General features: G+C 39.0%; 1 protein-coding gene across 3 annotated transcripts in view; it reads right to left on the minus strand.

Moving 5' to 3' along the window:
- DIPK1A (divergent protein kinase domain 1A) overlaps positions 1–20,698 on the minus strand; it is a 126,731-nt gene that overhangs the window by 25,623 nt on the left and 80,410 nt on the right. For 2 of the 3 annotated variants that reach the window (XM_063625512.1, XM_063625514.1), the window contains exon 2: positions 8,187–8,321. The exons of the other annotated variant lie outside the window; for it this stretch is intronic. In XM_063625512.1, the coding sequence (XP_063481582.1) occupies positions 8,187–8,321 (135 nt within the window). The remainder of the gene's footprint in view (positions 1–8,186; positions 8,322–20,698) is intronic. 3 annotated transcript variants of the gene reach the window in all.

The following is a 20,698-nucleotide window of genomic DNA, read 5'->3' on the forward strand; positions in this document are numbered from 1 at the left end:
TTCATTAAATCTGTGATGCAGGTAGGACAGAGATACTTTTCTTGAACCTGTATAATGCAGTTAAAGCAAGTCAATGAAAAAAAATCACCTACTCAAAGCCACACACTATAGCACAAGAAAAAGTGAGGCTGGGGCTTTCACTTCAGCCTAGCATTTTTTCCAACAGGCTGACATGATATGGTTTAGCTACCAGTAATCAAGAAGTTCTTCATAGTGGGTGGGTTGTACTACTAATATCTAACATTTAAAAATGTATATGGTGTTACTAAAGTAATAAGACAGATTTTCATAAGCCACATATGAAAGCAATCAGGTTCCTCAAGCTCCCCTCTTTGGGCATTTGCATTCACTGTCCTTTCTCTTTGAATGCTTTTTGCCTAGATTCTCACACAATTGCTTCCTCTCATCAGCTTCCAATTCAAAATGCCATCTTTTCAGGGAGGCTTTTCCCAATCACTCCAGCATGCCCTAGCCATTCTCTACTAAAGACAGCATGCCCTAGCCATTCTCTACTAAATATTGCTATTACATATGCTTTCACTGCACTTGTCAGTACCTTATTTATTTACTTGTTTTTGTTTTTATTATACACATTCCACAATAAGAATGTAAGCTCCTTGGCTGGGTGCGGTGGCTCACACATGTAATCCCAGCACTTTTGAAGGCCCAGGCGGGTGGATCACCTGACGTCAGGAGTTTGAGACCAGCTTGGCCAACATGGTGAAACCTTGTCTCTACTAAAAATAAAAAAATTAGCCGGGCGTGGTGGCAGGCGCCTGTAATCCCAGCTACTCGGGAGGCTGAGGCAGGAGAATCGCTTGAATCTGGGAGGTGGAGGTTGCAGTGAGCTGAGACTGTGCCACTGCACTCCAGCCTCGGTGACAGAGTGAGACTCCATCTCAGAAAAAAAAAAAGCTCCTAAGGCATTCTGTCTATCTTGCTTACCACAATATCCCTAGCACCTAGAAAAATAACTTAGATGTAGATGTTCAATAAATATTTAACTGACTGATAGATACCTCTTCTAAAATGGATTATACTTTTTATATAATTGCTATATGACAGTAGTTACCCTGAAAATAAATATTAAATTATTATTATTATTTTGATACAGGGTCTCATTCGGTTGCCCAGGCTGGAGTGTAGTGGTGCTATATGGCTCACTGCAGCCTCAACCCCTTTTGCTCAAGTGATCCTCTCACCTCAGCCTCCAAGTAGCTGGGACTACAGGTGCATGCCACCATGCCCAGCTAACTTTTTATATTTTGTAGAGATGGATTCTCACTATGTTGCCTAACTGGTCTTAAACTCCTGGCTCAAGCAATCTTCCCACCTTGGCCTCCTAAAGTGCTAGGATTACAGATGTGAGCCACCATGCCTGGTGCTGACTAAATTATTAAGAATAGGAAAAATAAGCTAAAGGAAAGATTTTGCCAACTTTTGAAGAGAATAAAAGAACCCACATTTTAAAACTCAACACTTCAGCAAATAATATTTGTGGAACCTCTTTTGGATCTTCTGTGTCTCTTTATAATCTTCTTTAGTTGACAAAGATGAAATTGACTGAAGATTTTGAACGGAATCTGTTCAAAGGTTATACACAGGATATTGTAATCCTTTGATGAGCATGTGTTTACTAAGCATGACTTTGAGATTATGCAGTTTTCTATTTATATACCTAAAATTCAAAATTAGCAATTTTATTATACGCTTTGGTTCTCTTCAATCCACTTAAAAAAAGAACAGTCTATGCACTAATACAGAGGGACAGAGGCAATCGGTTTAGACTCCACATTTCAAAACAGTAATGACCAGGACCAGAAGTATGTGTGGATATTGCCATAATTCATGAAATGGCCAGGTAATTACTTAGGCAGCTATTGTAAAACTGAACCATGGGAGAAATCAATTTAAAATATATTACATTTCAAGTTAGGAAGGGCTGATTAGACTTTAAAAAAAAGGTATAATCTGCAATAAAAAACTTACATGAATTATATACACACACACACACACACATTTGTTGCTTTCCTCTAAACATCCAAGAATTTGCATATTTGCATAAGTGGCTTCATATTGTTTTACTTTCAACATCTTTATATATTTCAGATGTCTCTCTTATAGCTGGATTTTGATTTTTTTTTTTTTTTGGAAACAGAGTCTTGCTCTGTTGCCCAGGCTGGAGTGCACTGGTGCAATCTCAGCTCACTGCAGCCTCTGCCTCCCAGGTTCCAGCGATTCTCCTGCCTCAGCCTCCTGGGTAGCTGGGATTACAGGCACACACCACCATGCCTGGCTAATTTTTACAGTTTTAGTAGAGACGGGGTTTCACCATGTTGGCCAGACTGGTCTCACACTCCTGACCTCAGGGGATCCACCTGCCTCAGCCTCCCAAAGTGCTGGGATTACATGCGTGAGCCACCGCACCCGGCCTGGATTTTGATTTTTAAATACAGCCTCACAATCTTTGTCTTTCAACTGAATCATTTGGTCCACTGATAATATATTGTAATTACCATCATATGTGGGTTTAAATATACTACATCTGATGCCATGGTAAGCCACCCAAATCTCCTTCTCCAGGACTGGAGCACTTATTCCTTCAGGACTGGGAGTATAGGTAGTAAACAGCTCTCAGCAGAGTCCTTTAGGACTGCCCTCAGCTAGAGTACAGCCTTGCCCAAGGTCATATCTCCTTGCAGGGATTGGGGTAAAGGTGGGAATCTGCTTCCACTGACTGGTCAGTGAGGGGGATAAAGGTCTGGACTTTTGCAAGGTCATCCCAGCTCCAGAATTCTCTGTAGGGTTGACCTTTAAGGCCTTTGTTACTACTGCAGTGCAGTTCAACTTTTCCCTCTGACTTACTCTGCTTCCTCACTCTCTACTGATGTTAATCCCAAGAGCCAAACTTAATCAACTTGCTGCAGGCAATCTTGGTCTCTAAGTCTGCTTTCCAGGGAATTCAATCTGTGACATCTTTCATCTTATGTATTTATTTTTACTTATCCTGGCTGTTCTGTTTCTTTTTCTTTACTTTCTTGCCTTCCTTTGGACTGACTATTCTTTTATTTTATTTTATTTTTTTCTGAGATTGAGTTTCACTCTTGTTGACCAGGCGGGAGTATAGTGGCACAATCTTGGCTCACTGCAACCTCCGCCTCCCGGGTTCAAGTGATTCTCCTGCCTCAGCCTCCTGAATAAATGGGATTATAGGCATGCGCCACCACGCCCGGCTAATTTTGTATTTTTAGTAGAGACGGGATTTCTCCATGTTGGTCAGGCTGGTTTCGAACTACCGACCTCAGGTGATCTGCCCGCCTCAGCTTCCCGAAGTGCTGGGATTACAGGTGTGAGCCACTGCGCCCAGCCTCTTTTATTCTTTTATTATTCCATTTTTTCTATGTTAGTTTGGAAATGATACACTCTTTTTCTATTCTATAGGTTATCCTAGAAATAATAATATGCATCCTTGAATTATCAAAGTCTAAAGTTAACTGGTTGATTCTTTTATCCTACTCTGCAATATTGTAAGGACTTAAACACTTTAACTTCCCTTATCCTTCTCCCATTTTATATGTAATTGTTATTCTAGGTATTGCAGCATATAAATGGAATCATACAATATTTGTCTTTTTGTGTTTGGCTTCTTTCACTTAGGATAATGTTTCCAATATTCATCCATGTTGTAGCATGTATCAGAATTTTACTCTTTTTAAAGGCTAATATTCCATTGTATCTACATACAATATTTTGTTTATCCATTCATCTGTGGATGGACAGTTGCCTTGTTTCCACCTTTTGGCTACTGTGAATAATGCTACTGTGAACATTGGTGTGCCAGAGTCCATTAGAATCCCTGATTTCAATTTTTTTGGTACATATACCCAGAAGTGGATTTACTGGATCATATGCTAATTCTATGTTTAACAATTTGAGAACCCTCCATACTATTTTCCTGATTCTTTTTCTTTAAATCAGTTTTTTTTCTTTTTGAGACAGAGTCTCCCTCTATCACCCAGGCTGGAGTGCAGTGATGTGATCTCAGCTCACTGCAACCTCTGTCTCCTGGGTTCATGTGATTCTTGTGCCTCAGCCTTCTGAGTAGCTGGAATTACAGATGTGTGCCACTACACTCAGCTAATTTTTTGTATTTTTAGTAGAGACAGGCCTCTGTTGGCCAGGCTGGTCTCAAACTCCTGGAGTCAAGTGATCTGCCCACCTTGGCCTCCCAAAGTGCCGGGATTACAGGCATGAGCCACTATGCCCAACCCTGATTCTTTTTTATATATTACAATTCTGTGTTGAAATTATCCATTGTTTTACCTATTTCCTCTACCTTTATTCCTATTTAACTGAATATGAATATAAACACTTGTTTTTACATTCTTTTGAATAACTCTAATATCTGGATCATCTGCAGATCTGCTTCTAGTATCTGTGTTTATCTCTTGGTTTTTGGTCATTTTATTTTGCCTTTTGGCATTCTTTGTACTTTTTTACATAATGTCTCCAGAGAGAGTTTCCTTCTGTCTAGCAGACAAAGGTAATGGTGGCTGATCACCTTAATGAAATCAAGGGCTGTTTGAAGTTGAGGCTTGGTTGTAGCTCTGGGTAAAGCTCTAGCTACTTATGTCCAAGGGTATATAGCCCTCTAGGATTTTTAACTGAGAGCTTGGTATTCATTGGGGCTTCTCCTTCTGGCAAGTTTATAACTCTAATCTGTATCTTGTGAGACTGCCAAAGAGTCTGTTCTGCTTTTCAAACGCTTTCCAATGAAGTTTTTAACCTCCCATTCTGCAGAGCCCCAGGAATTGGCAAATATCCCAATGGGATAACTGGCTGTATAAATGAGGTTCCCCTGGTTTTCTACAAAGGCTCTGCTGATTTCTTGTCCCCAGTAGGGGCTTTCTGCCAATATAAGGTTTCTGCTTCTCAGACCCCTGTCCATGCCCAGAATCAGCAAATTCCCCCCAGGGTAAAAGGGGCCATAAAAGTCAGCTCACCATTCTGAGACTCTTTTAGTTTACCTTTACTCCTGGGGTTCATTCCTTTAAGGTCTCAGCGCAAAGCATGGTGTGCCAGGGTTCCCATCCTTGGTTGGATGTAGTAGACTTTTATTACCCAACCCCATAAGACTGTATATTTCCATTTTAGACCATACATCACCAGTGAAAAGCAGCCACAAAAACTATCTTTCAAATCTTATCCTCTCAGCTGGGCACGGTGGCGTATGCCTGTAATCCCAGCACTTTGGGAGGCCGAGGCAGGTGGATCACCTGAGGTCAGGAGTTTGAGACCAGCTTGGCCAACATGGCAAAACCCCATCTCTACTAAAAACAGAAAAATTAGCCAGGTGTGATGGTGGGTGCCTGTAGTCCCAGCTACTTGGGAGGCTGAGGCAGGAGAATCATTTGAACCCAGGAGGCAGAGGTTGCAGTGAGCCGAGATTGCACCACTGCACTCCAGCCCGGGTGACAGAGCAAAACTCTGTCTCAAAAAAAAAAAAAAAAAAAAAAAAAAAAAATCTTATCTTCTCCCAGATCTTGATCAAGTAATTCCTCCCTATCTTGTTAGCACTTTGAGGCTTTAAAATATACTTTTTAAAAAGTTATTTTATTTTTGAAATGAAGTCTTGCTCTGTTGCCCAGCCTGGAGTGTTGTGGCAGGATCATAGTTCACTGCAATCTCAAATTCCTGGATTTAAGGGATCCTCCCACCTCAGCCTCCCAAGTAGGTGGGACTACATGTGCATGCCATCATGCCTGGCTAAAATATACTTTAACAATATTTTTTCTGCTTGTTTTTTAGTTCTAATCCCACAATTGCAATACAATATTAGTACTATCTTAGCTTAGTACTATTGACTTTAGTACTAGTACTTATGACAGGTTTTAAGAACATAATCCCAAATGCAAAATAACTATAATTTTTTAAAAGCCAGTCTTAGGAAAATGATGTATTTTAGACTCAGAAAGCTCTTTCATTATCTTCAGGGTTTGATAAGATAACCATTAAATTATGCTAGAGTTATGTTCTGTTTTCATTTCTTATAAATTAAAGGGAAATTAAATTACAGTGAAAAGTAATGAAGCACTTCAACTCTCATTTACTCATGACAGAATATGTACCAATATTTGCCTTACATTTGAAGGATACTGTAATAATACAAGATATTTAAAAGCATATCCATTTCATTTTGTCTTAATCTCTTAGATTTCTAACACTATCAGATGATGTTAACAGGTCTTCCTGGGAGGGCTGTGGTGGGGATATGGTTTCTTTTGATCAAGTATATTTGCTCTCTCGGAGATGCATAACACACATTAGTATTTAAAAGACCCTAAGAAGTCCTTAGTAAAGTCAGTCGTTATCTTTATATAACCCTCTATTTCCAAATACGTCTGACCAGGGACATATTTTATCCATGGAATATCTATTAATGTGCTCCAAGGTACCTAGTTTGAGAAAGGTGGCCTAGAGAAAGAGAAATAAACATTTCAAATAGTTTTGGTTATTTGTATGTTTTTGAACTTGATTATCTACCTCCTGTTTCCTCCTTCTTCACTAAAGGTTAGAAACTGAGTTTTATTGGGTTTTATTAGCTTTATTAAACTGTAACTTCTTCTGTCAGTCTTTTCTGATGGAGGGTAGCAGAAGGAGTATGAACTTCACAGAGAGACAGAATTGGGATCAAATTCTGGTTCCATCATCTTGGGCAAATTCTCCTGTCTCTCTGGGTCATAGTTCTTTATCTGTACACTATTATGCTAAGGATTAATGAACATGTAAAGTACCCAATATTGGCCCCAGAGATACCTCCTATCTTAAAATTCCTTAAGGATCTAAAACGGCCAGTTGGAATGAACATAGGATTGCTATCTTTGAACCTTGACTTAGGACTCTTCTTTACTAACTCATTCCCCTCCCTTGCCTAGTTAAAAGACTGTAACACTCCTGCGGAATAACGTGTTTTTGTATCCTGACTGATGAAGCACCTCGTGTTAAACTGGTTTTTATTTTCTTAGAACTTGGGGAAGCTCCAGGTTTCTGTCTTATGTTCCCATAACAGTTGCTATCTTATTTATCTTACCTTACTGTAATTACTCATTTTCTTTCCTGATCCACTGTAAGTTTTATAAGGTCAAATATATTTTGCTCTCTGTTATATGCATACACCACTGGCTTGGGTAAAGAGTAGCCACTCAATAACTATAAAATCTTTAACAAGTTATAATAATTGGAACCCCCCAAATCACTACTATTCAAATATAATTCTGAGATGGAGTGTTTTAATATTATTTATATTAGAAAGTACTGGTAGAGGCCACGTACGGTGGCTCATGCCTGTAATCCCAGCTCTTTGGGAAGTCAAGGAGGGCAGATCACTTGAGGCTAGGAGTTCAAGACCAGCCTGGGCAACATGGTGAAACCCCGTCTTTACTGAAAATACAAAAATTAGCCAGGCGTGGTAGTGCGAGCCTGTAATTCCAGCTACTTGGGAGGCTGAGGCAGGAGAATCGCTTGAACCTGGGAGGCAGAGGTTGCAGTCAGCTGAGGTTGCACCACTGCACTCCAGCCTGGGCAACAAAGTGAGACTTTGTCTCAAAAAAAAAAAAAGAAAGTACTGGTAGAAAACAAGGAGTTAAATTTACTTGAAATTCTCAAAGTTTTAAAACATAAGTCTATAGAATCAGTGATCACTACTAGAAATCTTAGACTGATACAGTCATTTTTCTGAGATATATCCAATCACTAGGATAGAAACAGAATAATATTCTTTTTAGATAAATGTTGGTATTCAAGAGTAAAAGATGTGTTCTAGAAAGTCTGTCTGTAAATACACTTTCATAGTCTAAACATTAAAAAACTCATCTGATTGAAATAAACTAAAACTTAAATATATTTAAAATATATATATATATCTAAAAAATAAAAATCCTTCTTTGTATTGAGGATGCCCCCACACTAACTTATCTATGTGTTATATATTTAAATTTCTGAACATTGGAATTTTCAAAGTGGGGAAAACTTTACTTACGGGTCATGTCAAAAAGCTAAGAAGATTAGCACGATTCTAATGTCAAATTAACTTTTATTATTAAAAACATCATTAGTAAGTATGTAAGCAGTAAATATAGTGTGTTATGAAGAGGCTTTTTAGTAAACAGGAAATTTAAAATACTTACTATTATTTTCTTACAGTCCTTTCCTCTGCATAATTCTGTATAGGTAGAATACTGCACATATATAATCCAGCTTCCAACAAAAACCACTAACCAGGAAAAGAAAAGATATTTCATCCGCACATATGAGAAGCGAGCCTGTGAGTAAAAAAGAACATAACAATCATTCATTCAGCACCAAATCAGCATTCAATGTCCTAGAACACGACTTCTCACCCTTCTTGGAACAACTCAATATATATTCCAGGCTTTTATATGGCAATTCTAGAACAAAGTGCACTTTCACTGAGTCCAAACAGCACTGGTCTTAGAAAAGGAAGCTCCTTGGTCCTGCCAAGGAAAAAGGGAACAAAATATCCTTTAAGATGTATAGCCTTTCAAATACCACCATCATCTAAAGCCACTTTTTAGGCACAAGCACGTGTACCACGCTACCCTGGGCACCTTGTGAGATGAGGTAAAGAGAGGTACAATTCCTATTTACTAGAAGCTTACAAAAGACTGTTTCACGTAAGAATCTTAAAGGTCTTTAGGAAAATCATGATAAAAATAATTTTGTTTTAAAGAAATAAGAACAGAGAATCTGGCTATTTGTTTAATGTCTCATACTGACAACCAGAACAAGAAATTAAACTCTACAGTCATTTCTATTTCCCTATTGTATTCACCAGGGCTTTATGTTCCTTTTGTTCAGCCAACCAAATGTTTCATCTAATAGATATTCTGGAAACTGAGGAGATGCTAACAACTGTTAAAGGAGAAATGACTGGAAAAGGGTTAAGATATATTAAAAATAAGTTACTCTTTGCATGTCAACTTGCAAAGTGTAAAACTACACAATAGGATCCTCTTTGCATTGTTTTGTTTCCAGTGCTCTTGTATCTAATTGCAACTCGGACTGGTTGATGCCTTTTTTCCATCAATTACATATCAAACAGTTTCATCTTCAAAAGCGACACTTGATCAAGACTATTTGACATTTATTTTCTGAGTCTGTAGCACCCATGGTCTGGTTTTATAAACAGCAGAACTGAGGACTACGAAGAGAATTAGGCAGAATAAATTAAAGATATGTAAACAAACAATGAAAAGCTAGTTTTGCTTTTACAATCACGAGCCAGTTTCTCACACTGGGAACAGTAGGATACTGTGAGCATTGTGAGCATGCGAAGAAGCAGAAAGAGATGAGAGAGACATAAGCGCACCTGCAGAAGACAATGAGGGCAAAGGAAAAAGAGACTCAGGAAATACTGAATTCTATTGGCCCTATTTGTGGTTTAGATATCTTTGTGAGGTTAACAGATGGTGAATCCCTGTACCAAAAGACTTGAGTACAATGAGTTCTCAGTAAAATTGTAAGTCTTTGAGCTTTATTATTAAAATAAAAAAGTGCCTTAATGCAAGATACTTTTGTATTGCTCTAAGTAAAAAAAAAAATTCAGATTAAACTCCAAATTAAATCACATAAAAGACAATGGGGTATATACCACAGGGTTTGTTTGAAAGATATTTAAGACGACTCGTCTCTAATAAGAGGTTTGGTCATCAGATAGAAATTGACATGTACTAATATTGTGAACCTAAATAAGATTAAATGACATAATGCCTATAAAACATAAGCATATTGCTGGGCACACAGTAAGTATTCAGCAAATGTTAGCTAAATCAATTTGCAAGTCACTGGGCAAGAAGCCAATACTGTCAGTGGCTATCATCTTCTTTTCGGACTTGCCAAAAAGAAAACTGAATCTGAATCTGATCAAGCCTTTTAGCTCCAGCTACCAGTTTACAGGAAATACATGAGACGGAGGAACACAAGTGACACTTAAGTAAGTGACACTATAAGGATATAATCAGCAAACTCCAGGCTGTGAGAAACACTGCAATACAAACAATCCAGTTTATTCAACAAATAAATTACGAGGGAAAAAAAGGCAAGGGGAAACTTAAAGATTAAAAATCATTTAAGATATATATTAGGCTAGATGCAGTGGCTCACATCTGTAATCCCAGCACTTTCGGAGGCTGAGGTAGGAGAATCACTTAAGTACAGGAATTTGAGACCAGTCTGGACAATATAGTGAGACGCTGTCTCTATGAAAAAATTTAAAAATTAGCGAAGGCCAGCCAGGAGCTCACGCCTGTAATCCCAGAACTTCAGGAGGCCAAGGCAGGCAAATAATTTGAGGTCAGGAGTTTGAGACCAGCCTGGCCAACATGGTAAAACCCCGCCTATACTAAAAATACAAAAATTAGGATGGGTGCAGTGGCTCACGCCTGTAATCCCAGCACTTTGGGAGGCCAAGGCGGACGGATCACGAGGTCAGGAGATCGAGACCATCCTGGCTAACACGGTGAAACCCCATCTCTACTAAAAATACAAAAAATTAGCCGGGTGAGGTGGCAGGCGCCTGTAGCTCCAGCAACTCGGGAGGCTGAGGCAGGAGAATAGCGTGAACCCCCGGGGCGGAGCCTGCAGTGAGCCTAGATTGCGCCACTGCACTCCAGCCTGGGCGACAGCGAGACTCCGTCTCAAAAAGAAAAAAAAAAAAAAACTAGCCGACTGTGGTGGCATGCACCTGTAATCCCAGCTACTCAGGAGGCTGAGGCAGGAAAACTGCTTGAACCTGGGGGGCAGAGGTTGCAGTGAGCCAAGATTGTGCCACTGCATTCCAACCTGGGTGACAGAGCAAGACTCTGTCTCAAAAAATAAAAATAAAAATCAGCCAAGCATAGTGGCTCATGCCTGTAGTCCCAGCTATTTGGGAGGCTAGGGTGAGAGGATTGCTTGAGCCTGGGAGGCAGAGGTTGCAGTGAGCCAAGATCGCACCACTGCACTCCAGCCTGGGTGACACAGAGAGACCCTGTTGCAAAAAAAGAGACAAATATATCAAATAATTACAACACATGTATCTTTTTTGAGTCCTGATTCAAATGAAAACCTGTAAAAAATGACATTTATAAGACAATTGAAAATTTTAAGAATGACAGCGTACTTGATGATAGTAAAGGATTATTTTAGTTTTTTAAGGTGTGATAATGGTTTTGTGACAATATTTAAATATTTTTCTTTTCTCTATCAAATAGCTACGTTTTTCTGCTTCCTCTGGCATATGTTTAAATGGAGAAAAACTCTATGAACTGGACTGCCCGATGCCTACTTGTCTTGATAAAGAATGCCAAACATTTTTGAGAGGAAGTTAGATTGATGATGTTCCCAGCAGGGCACTGGGCATCACCTGTTGTAGACAAAATGATAAAAGGAGTGAGACACATTTTTCTTTCAGCATGCCATGGAGAATTGCTGTGATTTGGGGGTAACACAAAGTAGTAAAATGACCTTCATGCGTCCTTTAATATCTGCAGATCCTGCAGCCTCACATTTAAAAATAATGATAGAAGAAAGAGCCATAAATTACATCTGTAGCTATTAACCAATTTAATTTCCCTGTGTGCCACTCACTAAAATGTTTCTAGTGGTCTGTTCTGTACCAATTACCTAGATAATGTAGTCTTTGATTAAGAAATGTAGTCTGACCTTTTTATTTAAGCTGAACTATTCACAATGACTGCCCAGCAGTTTTTTGTTCAGTAGATTGTGTGCTTAGCTAGTAATGGCATGTTGCTTTATTCCTAATTTTGTTCCTGAAAAGCATGATAAGAATTTTTGTAAATATACTATGGCAGTGATTCTCAAATGGACTTAGTTTTGCCCCACAGGGGACACTTGGCAATGTCTGGAGACATGTTTGGTTTCTCAACTGGAGGTTGCTACTGAAATCTTGTGTGGTAGCAGCCAGAGATGCTGCTAAACATCCTACAATGTGCAATGTAGCCCCCCACAGCAGAGCATCATCAGGCCCAAAATATGTTTGAGAAACTCACAGTTACACAATAAAATGAAAACAAAAATTGTGGGGTTGAAAGAGCTAAATTTGTATGACATTAGCATTTTATCTTAAATTAGCCTTTAATGCATAAAATATTAGTAATTTCAAAAATACGATAACATCTGTCTGGAAATAACAGAAGCAGTTATCACTAGAGTAAATGATTGCCATTATTTTATTGTAAGCCCACGATGACACAAAATGCCAATTCTACTCTAAAAAATAGTAATAGTTTTTCTTCTTTTAAAATATTGTTTGATTTCATTGTGATAACTTATTTCAAAACAAATCTGAAAATTTTTGATCTTGTTTGTAACCTTACATTACATTTTAAAAATAGGCAACATACCAAAATTTAGCCATTTAAGACTACTTCTGGCGGCGTGGTGGCTCATGCCTGTAATCCCAGCACTTTGGGAGGCCAAGGTTGGGGGATCATGAAGCCAAGAGATAGAGCCCATCCTGGCCAACATGGTGAAACCCTGTCTCTACTAAAAATACAAAAAAAATTAGCTGGGCGTGGTGGCGTGCACCTGTAATCCCAGCCACTTGGGAGGCTGGGGCAGGAGAATCGCTTGAACCCGGGAGGCAGAGGTTGCTGTGAGCTGAGATCACATCACTGCACTCCAGCCTGGGCAACACAGCGAGACTCTGTCTCCAAAAAAAAAAAAAAAAACTACTTCTGGTGGGGCACAGTGGCTCACGCTTGTAATCTCAGCACTTTGGGAGGCCAAGGCAGGCGGATCATGAGGTCAGGAGTTTGAGACCAGCCTGGCCAACACAGTGAAACCCCGACTCTACTAAAAATACAAAAATTAGCTGGGCGTGGTGGCGGGAGCCTGTAATCCCGGCTACTCGGGAGGCTGAGGCAGGAGAATCGCTTGAACCTGGGAGATGGAGGTTGCAGTGAGCCGAGATCATGCCATTGCACTCCAGCCTAGGCGACACAGCGAGACTCCGTCTCAAAAAAAAAAAAAAAAGGCTACTTCTATTATCTATTTTTCATACTCTGCATCTTTCATAAACATGTAAGGCACAAAGTCCTTTTACTTTACCCCTAAATACTCCATACACAAATGTTCTTAATTTTGAGAATGGGGACTTTGTCTAAAAAAAAAAAAATGGCATTATGAGTCTACTGGTCAGAGTTTTAGCATTCTTAATCTTTTTAAGAGGTGAATTTTAGGATTTATAGAAATAATCTGCATTATTCTTTGACCTGAAGTTTAAAGATTTCATTTGCAGGAGCATATTCTGTGTTTTGATTTTAAGAAAACTCTAGAAATAAAGTTTCAATAAAAAGCAGATAATTTTCACACTTTCTCTGAATGCTAGTTCATATTTCTTATGCTTAGAGGCTGACCGCAAAACAAAATGCCAAGAACAACTAGGGAATTAACTGCATGGGGTGACTCTCAAGCCTGTGACTAGGCTTAACGGTAAAACACTATTTCAAAGAAGTGTCAAAGTAAAAGAAATAGCTCGTGATATATTAAGTGAAAAAAATCCGCTTCCAAAATCACATGTATGATATGTTCCCAATTTGGCTTTTAGAAAATCACCAAAAAACTTTAGAAACCGCAAGGAAATAAACAAAACATGAAGGCTTGTTATCTCAAAATGTCAAGAGGTGGTGAGATTATGGATAATTTTTATTTTTCTTCTCTTAATTTTCTATAACAAATATGTATTACTTTTTTAGTTGAAAAAACTATTTGTATATATGTGTTTAACGTACATATTTAAATATATGTCTCTAAGATCTACAAGTCTCTTGATGCTTTAAAAATCTTTTTAACTGTAAAATATTAATATAGAATTACTTAAAATATATAAATATAACTTACATTATAATTATAAAGCAAATATCTAAATAACTACCACTTGGGTAAAAATACAGAATTTTCTAGCCAGGTGTGGTGGCTCATGCCTGTAATTCCAGCACTTTGGGAGGCCGAGGTGGGCAGATCGCCCGAGGTCAGGAGTTCGAGGCCAGCCTGGCCAACATGGTGAAACCCCATCTCTATTAAAAATACAAAAATTAGTTGGGCATGATGGCATACGCCTGTAATCCCAGCTACTAGAGACGCTGAGGCAGGAGAATCACTTGAACCCGTGAGGCAGAGGTTGCAGTGAGCTGAGATCGTGCCATTGCACTCCAGCCTGGGCGACAAGAACAAAACTCCGTCTCAAAAAAATAAATAAATAAAAACCCCAGAATTTTCTAATACCCTCACTGACCCCTATCCTCCCAACATGCTCTTGACTACCATGATAATCATTTGTTTATGTGCTTTTCTAAGTAGTTTAACCACTGATCATGTAACCCTATAATGCAGAGTTTGATGTTGATTGCTTGAACTTTATACAAGTAGAAGCACATTCTATTTCGACTTACACCCTTCTCTTAGCATTATATTATGAGATTTAACCATGCTGATACATATAGCCAGTTTGTTCATTTTCTTTGCTGTAGAGTATTCCACTGATTTTTCAGTAAGCAATCTTTATACTTTTATATACAAACAATATAAAGATTTAAAAATGTATACTTTTCTCTTCAACTTCTGTAAGGAAAAAAACACCACATAATATGGAGCTGCATTCTGTGCCAGTCACCGCAGGAGACACTCTGTGTATCCCACATATTATATACAATGTTCCTGAAAATCATAGACTTAGAAGGTTTTTGAAAGAGACTTTGGAAACATATAATTCAACCACATGCTGATGTGATATTAGGCTTAGAATGTTAAACAGCTTTGGCTCTAACTCAGTTGTGCCAGGAGGAAGTCTTAAGGTTTCACACAGGAAGTGTCACAGACATACCCTGGAGTGGGTGCAATTCTAGGTCTTAGCCACTGAGGAAGTGACTTCTCCTGGCAAAAGCTGAAGACTATAATCCTTTTCCTTGCTGCTGCTGCTTTAGAGAACACAGGCCAGGCACATATTGAAAGAGCCTCAAGGCTAAGAAAACATAAAAGGTATCTCCAGGGTTAAAAAAGCAGGCATGCAGATGGCTTTTAATTAACAATTAGACAGCCATTATCTTACAGAGCATATGGGAGGAAGGTGTAACCTCCACTAGCAATCTGTATATAAAAGGAATGTTGGCATTTGCAATTGCAGGTAAAAAGAACTCATCATAGGGATCTTCAACATCCCAGTGCAGAAGTACAAGTAAAAAAACTAAGTGTTTTGATTTTCTATTGCTGTATAACAAACCATCTAAAAACTCGGAGGCTTAAAATAACTATCTATTTGTCTCTCATGGTTCTGAGGGATGACGGCTAAGCTATGCAGTTCTCTCTTTAAGGTTCTCATGCATTTGTGATCAAGACTGGAACCATCTGAAGGACTATGTGGGTTGGATGTGCAGACAGATGGCTTCTTCACTCACATGTACAACCTCTCAACTTAGGTGGCTGGAACAGCTTTATGTGGCTAGCTGGGCTTCTTCAAAGTTTGGTGGTGTCAAGGTAATTGAACTTCTTACATGATGGCTGACTTTGCTCAGAGTAAGTTGTTCCAAGACAGCAAAGGGGAGGCTGCATCATTTCTGTAGAATTCTTTTGGTTAGAAATGGCCAGCTCAGAATTAATATAGGAGAGGACCACATAAGGGCATGACTACTAGTAGGCATGGCTCACTGAGGGGTCTTCTTTGGAGACCAGCTACCACCCCAGAAGAGGATCAGCAAAGCAGGGTCTAGGGGTAAGGAGAAAAGCAATGGGGACATCCCAACCAGAATAGAGACAGCTTTCTTGGCCATTCTGATTAAGGGTTCTTCCTTCTGCCTTAGAGCAGAACTGGAAGTTGCTATTAGAATCCATTAATAGTATTTGTAGTTGCATGTATTTATGCCTAAGTTGATTGAAAACAGTTCTTATTCCATATGATGGGCTCAATAACTATCAGCAAATCTTCCATGATAAAGAACTCCAAAGTATTAGAAATTGCTCATGATATTAAGAGCGGTGGCTCACACCTATAATCCCAGCACTTTGGGAGGCTGAGGATTGCTTGAGCTCAGGAGTTTGAGACCAGCCCAGGCAACAAAGTGGGACCCCATCTCTACAAAAAATAAAAAATAAAAAATTAGCTGGGTGTGATGGCACGTGCCTGTGGTCCCAGCTACACAGGAGGCTGAGGTAGGAGGATTGCTTAAGCCCAGGCGTTCAAGGCTACAGTGAGCCATGTTCACACCACTGCACTCTAATCTAGGTGATAGAGCAAGACCCTGTCTAAAAAAAAAAAAACAAAAACAAACAAACAAACAAAAAAAAACAAACAAAACTCCTTGAGATATGGATATAATAGAATTCATATTACCTTATTTTTTCAGTTAAGATTCTGGCATCAGAATCTGAACTGAAGATTCAGTTAAGATTAATAGGCAAATCAGGTGTCCATTTCTCCCTTAGATTAGGCCTAACATGCCACACTGGATCTAGTGCTTACTAAAACATACAATAGGCATACACAAATCTTTGATGGGAATCCTAATTGGCACTTAAACTCACTAATGATTCAATTACTAAAAATAAAGTTTAACTCTGTTTTACCTAAACTTGGAGATGAGAATACATGTTCCTTTTATACTTCAGATTCTAAAGCATATTTTAGGGCAAAATTTACTTGGAGTAGTTACTTCTAAGGACTTACAAGCTTATTAATATAACAATTTTCAACACAGCTTAGACTCCTGGAGTATCCAGGGGCTGATTATAATTTAGATAAAACTTTATTACTGTAAAGGGTTTTAAAAAATAAATTAACTTTAATTGCTAATATTCTGTGAGATTTGTGAAAGAGGCTACGGGGTTCTGAAGCTTCCTTTCCAGTCTTTATTCATGTGACTCCTAGACACATGGTAATTAAATATTGAAACGTAATGTCCCCTTGATACATAAAAAAAGCAGAGGTATATGTCCAAATACTGAAGAGGCCAGGGAGGGGTGGAGGAGGTTGTTCACCTCCAAGTGTCAGTATTCTGCCTTTGTTATCACTGAAAGGACTGTGGTTGCTCAGGGAATGTGGTCCCAAAGGAGCTACTGTTGATACAGTCTGAGAATCAGTGAGGAGATGCTATTCCCATTGGTTGGTACTCTGACATAGATTTCCAGGAGTCCTAGAACAGAACATTTCTTTAACAACAACAACAAAAAAAAATTGGAAAGTGACCATCTAATTCATTTTTTTTTTTTTTGGAAGGAGTCTCACTCTGTCTCCCAGGCTGGAGTCTCAGTTCACTGCAACCTCCGCCTCCTAGGTTCAAGTGATTCTCCTACCTCAGCCTCCCAAGTAGCTGGGATTACAGGCGTGCACCACCACACCCAGCTAATATTTGTATCTTTAGTAGATATGGGGTTTTGCCACGTTGGCCAGGCTGGTCTCTAACTCCTGACCTCAGGTGATCCGCCCGCCTCGGCCTGCCAAAGTTCTGGGATTATAGGCATGAGCTACCACGCCCAGCCCCATCTAATCCATTCTAATCAGCCATCTCTGAAGGTAAATACTTAGTTTGTTAAGCAATTAAAACATAAGTGGAATATAAAATGATAAATACATTAGAGCTAGAAGAGTTTTCAGTGAACTCAGATTCCATCCTTCTTATTGAAATAATGCCAGATTGTTATGCCCAGTGGAGAAAAAATGGACAATAAAGAATTATATTAAAAAACTAAATGATCTCGTTTGACATATTCCTTTCCTAGCTGTTTTCCATGTTTAAAATACATTATATTTTAAGAAAAATAAAGTTGGGGTCATATGATACATATTACTTATCTCTTTTTCTCATTTAACATAAACGTTCTTATGCCATTATATAGTCTTGATATATCTTCAAAAAATTGATATTTAAGACTGGGCACAGAGGCTCATGCCTGTAATCCCAGCACTTTGGGAGGCCAAGGTGGGTGGATTGCTTGAGTCCAGGAGTTCGAGACCAGCCTGGATAACACAGTGAGACCCTGTCTCTACAAAAAAATAAAAAATTAGCCAGGCACGGTAGCTTGCACCTGTAGTCCCAGGTATTTGGAAGGCTGAGGCAGGAGGATTGCTTGAGCTGGGGAGATTGAGGCTGCAGTAAGTGATGATGTGCTACTGTACTCCAGCTTGGGTGACAGAGCAAGACCCTGTCTAAAAAAAAATTGATATTAAAAAATTTTCTTGGCCGGGCGCAGTGGCTCACGCTTGTAATCCCAGCACTTTGGGAGGCCGAGGCGGGCGGATCACGAGGTCAGGAGATCGAGACCACGATGAAACCCCGTCTCTACTAAAAATACAAAAAATTAGCCGGGCGCGGTGGCAGGCGCCTGTAGTCCCAGCTACTCGGAGAGGCTGAGGCAGGAGAATGGCGTGAACCCGGGAGGCGGAGCTTGCAGTGAGCCGAGATTGCGCCACTGCACTCCAGCCTGGGCGACAGAGCGAGACTCCATCTCAAAAAAAAAAAAAAAAAAAAAAAAAAAAATTTTCTTTTTAAATAAAGACAGGGTGTCACTATGTTACCCAGGGTGGTCTCAAATTCCTGGGCTTAAGCAATCGGCCTGCCTCAGCCTCCCAAAGTGCTAGGATTATATGCGTGAGCCACTGTACCCATACTGTAAAATGTTATACATCCATTTAAATATCAATTTTTTTTGGTATTTAAATGGATGTATAACATTTTACAGCACAGGTGTGCCATAACTTATTTAACCCTATCTGTATTGTTGAACATTTTTATTATTTCCAATATTGTGCTATAATATTGGATAATGATAACAAACAATATTAATGAAAGCCAATATTTATTAGTGCTACTCTGTAGAGGAATGTTAAAAGCACTTTCTATATATTAATATACTTAATCCTCATAAAAACTCTATGAGCTGATGTGGTAAATTAGTCAGGAGTTGGAAAACTACGACCCATGAGCCAAATCCAGTCTGCTGCTTGGTTTTGTAAATATAGCTTATTGGAACATAGTTACTCTAGTTGTCGATACATTATTATCTAAGGCTGCTTTCATGCTATAATGGCAGAGTTCAGTGGTTGTAACAGAGACAATATGGCCAACAAAGCAAAAAGTATTTACTATTTGGCTCTTTATGGAAAGTTTGCTGACCCCTGGACTGTTCAGCAAATACTCATTCTCTCCCACTGCCTCACCTTCCCTGCCTCATTGGTGTTGGGCTCAGCCATGTGACTTGCTTTAGTCAATGTTTGTTAAGTGCAAACATTAGATGCAAATAAAAGTATGCAACTGGGCCAGCTGTAGTGGCTCACACCTGTAATTCCAACACTTTAGGAGGCCAAGCAGGAGGATCACTTGAGCCCAGGAGTTTGAGACCAACTAGAGAAACATAGGAAGACCCCATCTCTACCAAAAAAAAAAAAAAATTAGCTAGGCATAGTGGCATGTGTCTGTAATCCTAGCTACCTGGGAGGCTGAGGTGAGAGTATTGATTGAGACTGGGATGTCCTGGTTGCAGAGAGCTATGACCGCACCACTGTACTCTAGCCTGGGTGACAGAGGGAGACCCTGTTTAAAAAAAAAAAAAAAAAAAAGCAAAGAAAAGGAAAGAAAAAGAAAACTATGCAACTGGACTTGCTCTGTTTCACGTCAGATACTGCCAGTAGAACAGATCCCTACTAGTCTACTGACACACACAAAAGTAAATGATACTGTAGCCCCTTGAACCAAAATGATGTCCTGAAGTCAAGCCAAGCCTAGAATAGTGGAACTCCAGCTGACCTGTAGATGTGTGATTGAGAAATAAATGCTTATGGTATGTCACTAAGTTTTGGGGAAATTTATTATGCAGCATTGCTGGGGTAACTGATACTGGAGGCGACTACTATTATCCCTTTACAAGAATTCTATCAGTAGGGGACTATTCGTCATTTTACAGATGGAAAAACTGAGAAACATACAGAGGATAAGCAAGGCCATACTAGTCATAAGTAGGAGAAGCAGGCTTTGAATGGAGGCAGTCTGGCTTCAGAGCCTGCACTCACTCTACTCTACTGCCTATTGCATTAAACACATAAATAGTTACCTGAGTTTTTTTTTAAATTAGGTAAGAATTTATTAAATAACAATCTAGTATGGAACACTATTCTTTTTTTACCCATCACCTCAAATGTTGATCATTTCTTTGTATTTGGAACATTCAAAATCCTCTCTTCTACTATTGGAAAATATACAATGAATTGTTAATTATAGTCATCCTATATTGCTATAGAACACTTGAACTTACTCCTCCTATCTAGCTGTGCTTTTGTTATCTGTTAACCAATCCTTGGTTATTGCCCTCCTCACTTACCCTTCCCCACCTCTAGTAACCGCTCTTCTACTCTCTACTTCTATAAGCTCAACTTTTTAAACTTCCACATGTGAGTAAGAACATGCAGCATTTACCTTCTTGTACCTGGCTTATTTCACTTAATATAATGTCCCCCAAGCTCATCCATGTGACTGTGAATGACAAAATTTCATTGCTTTTTATAGCTAGATAGTATTCCATTATGTATATATATTGCATTTTCTTTATTCATCTGTCGATGAACACTTAGGTTTATTCCACATCTTGGCTATTGTGAATAGTGCTACAATAAATATGAGAGTACAGATACTTC

The sequence above is a fragment of the Symphalangus syndactylus genome, chromosome 12 (genome assembly GCF_028878055.3).
Source record: "Symphalangus syndactylus isolate Jambi chromosome 12, NHGRI_mSymSyn1-v2.1_pri, whole genome shotgun sequence".
In the NCBI taxonomy this organism is placed as follows: domain Eukaryota; kingdom Metazoa; phylum Chordata; class Mammalia; order Primates; family Hylobatidae; genus Symphalangus; species Symphalangus syndactylus.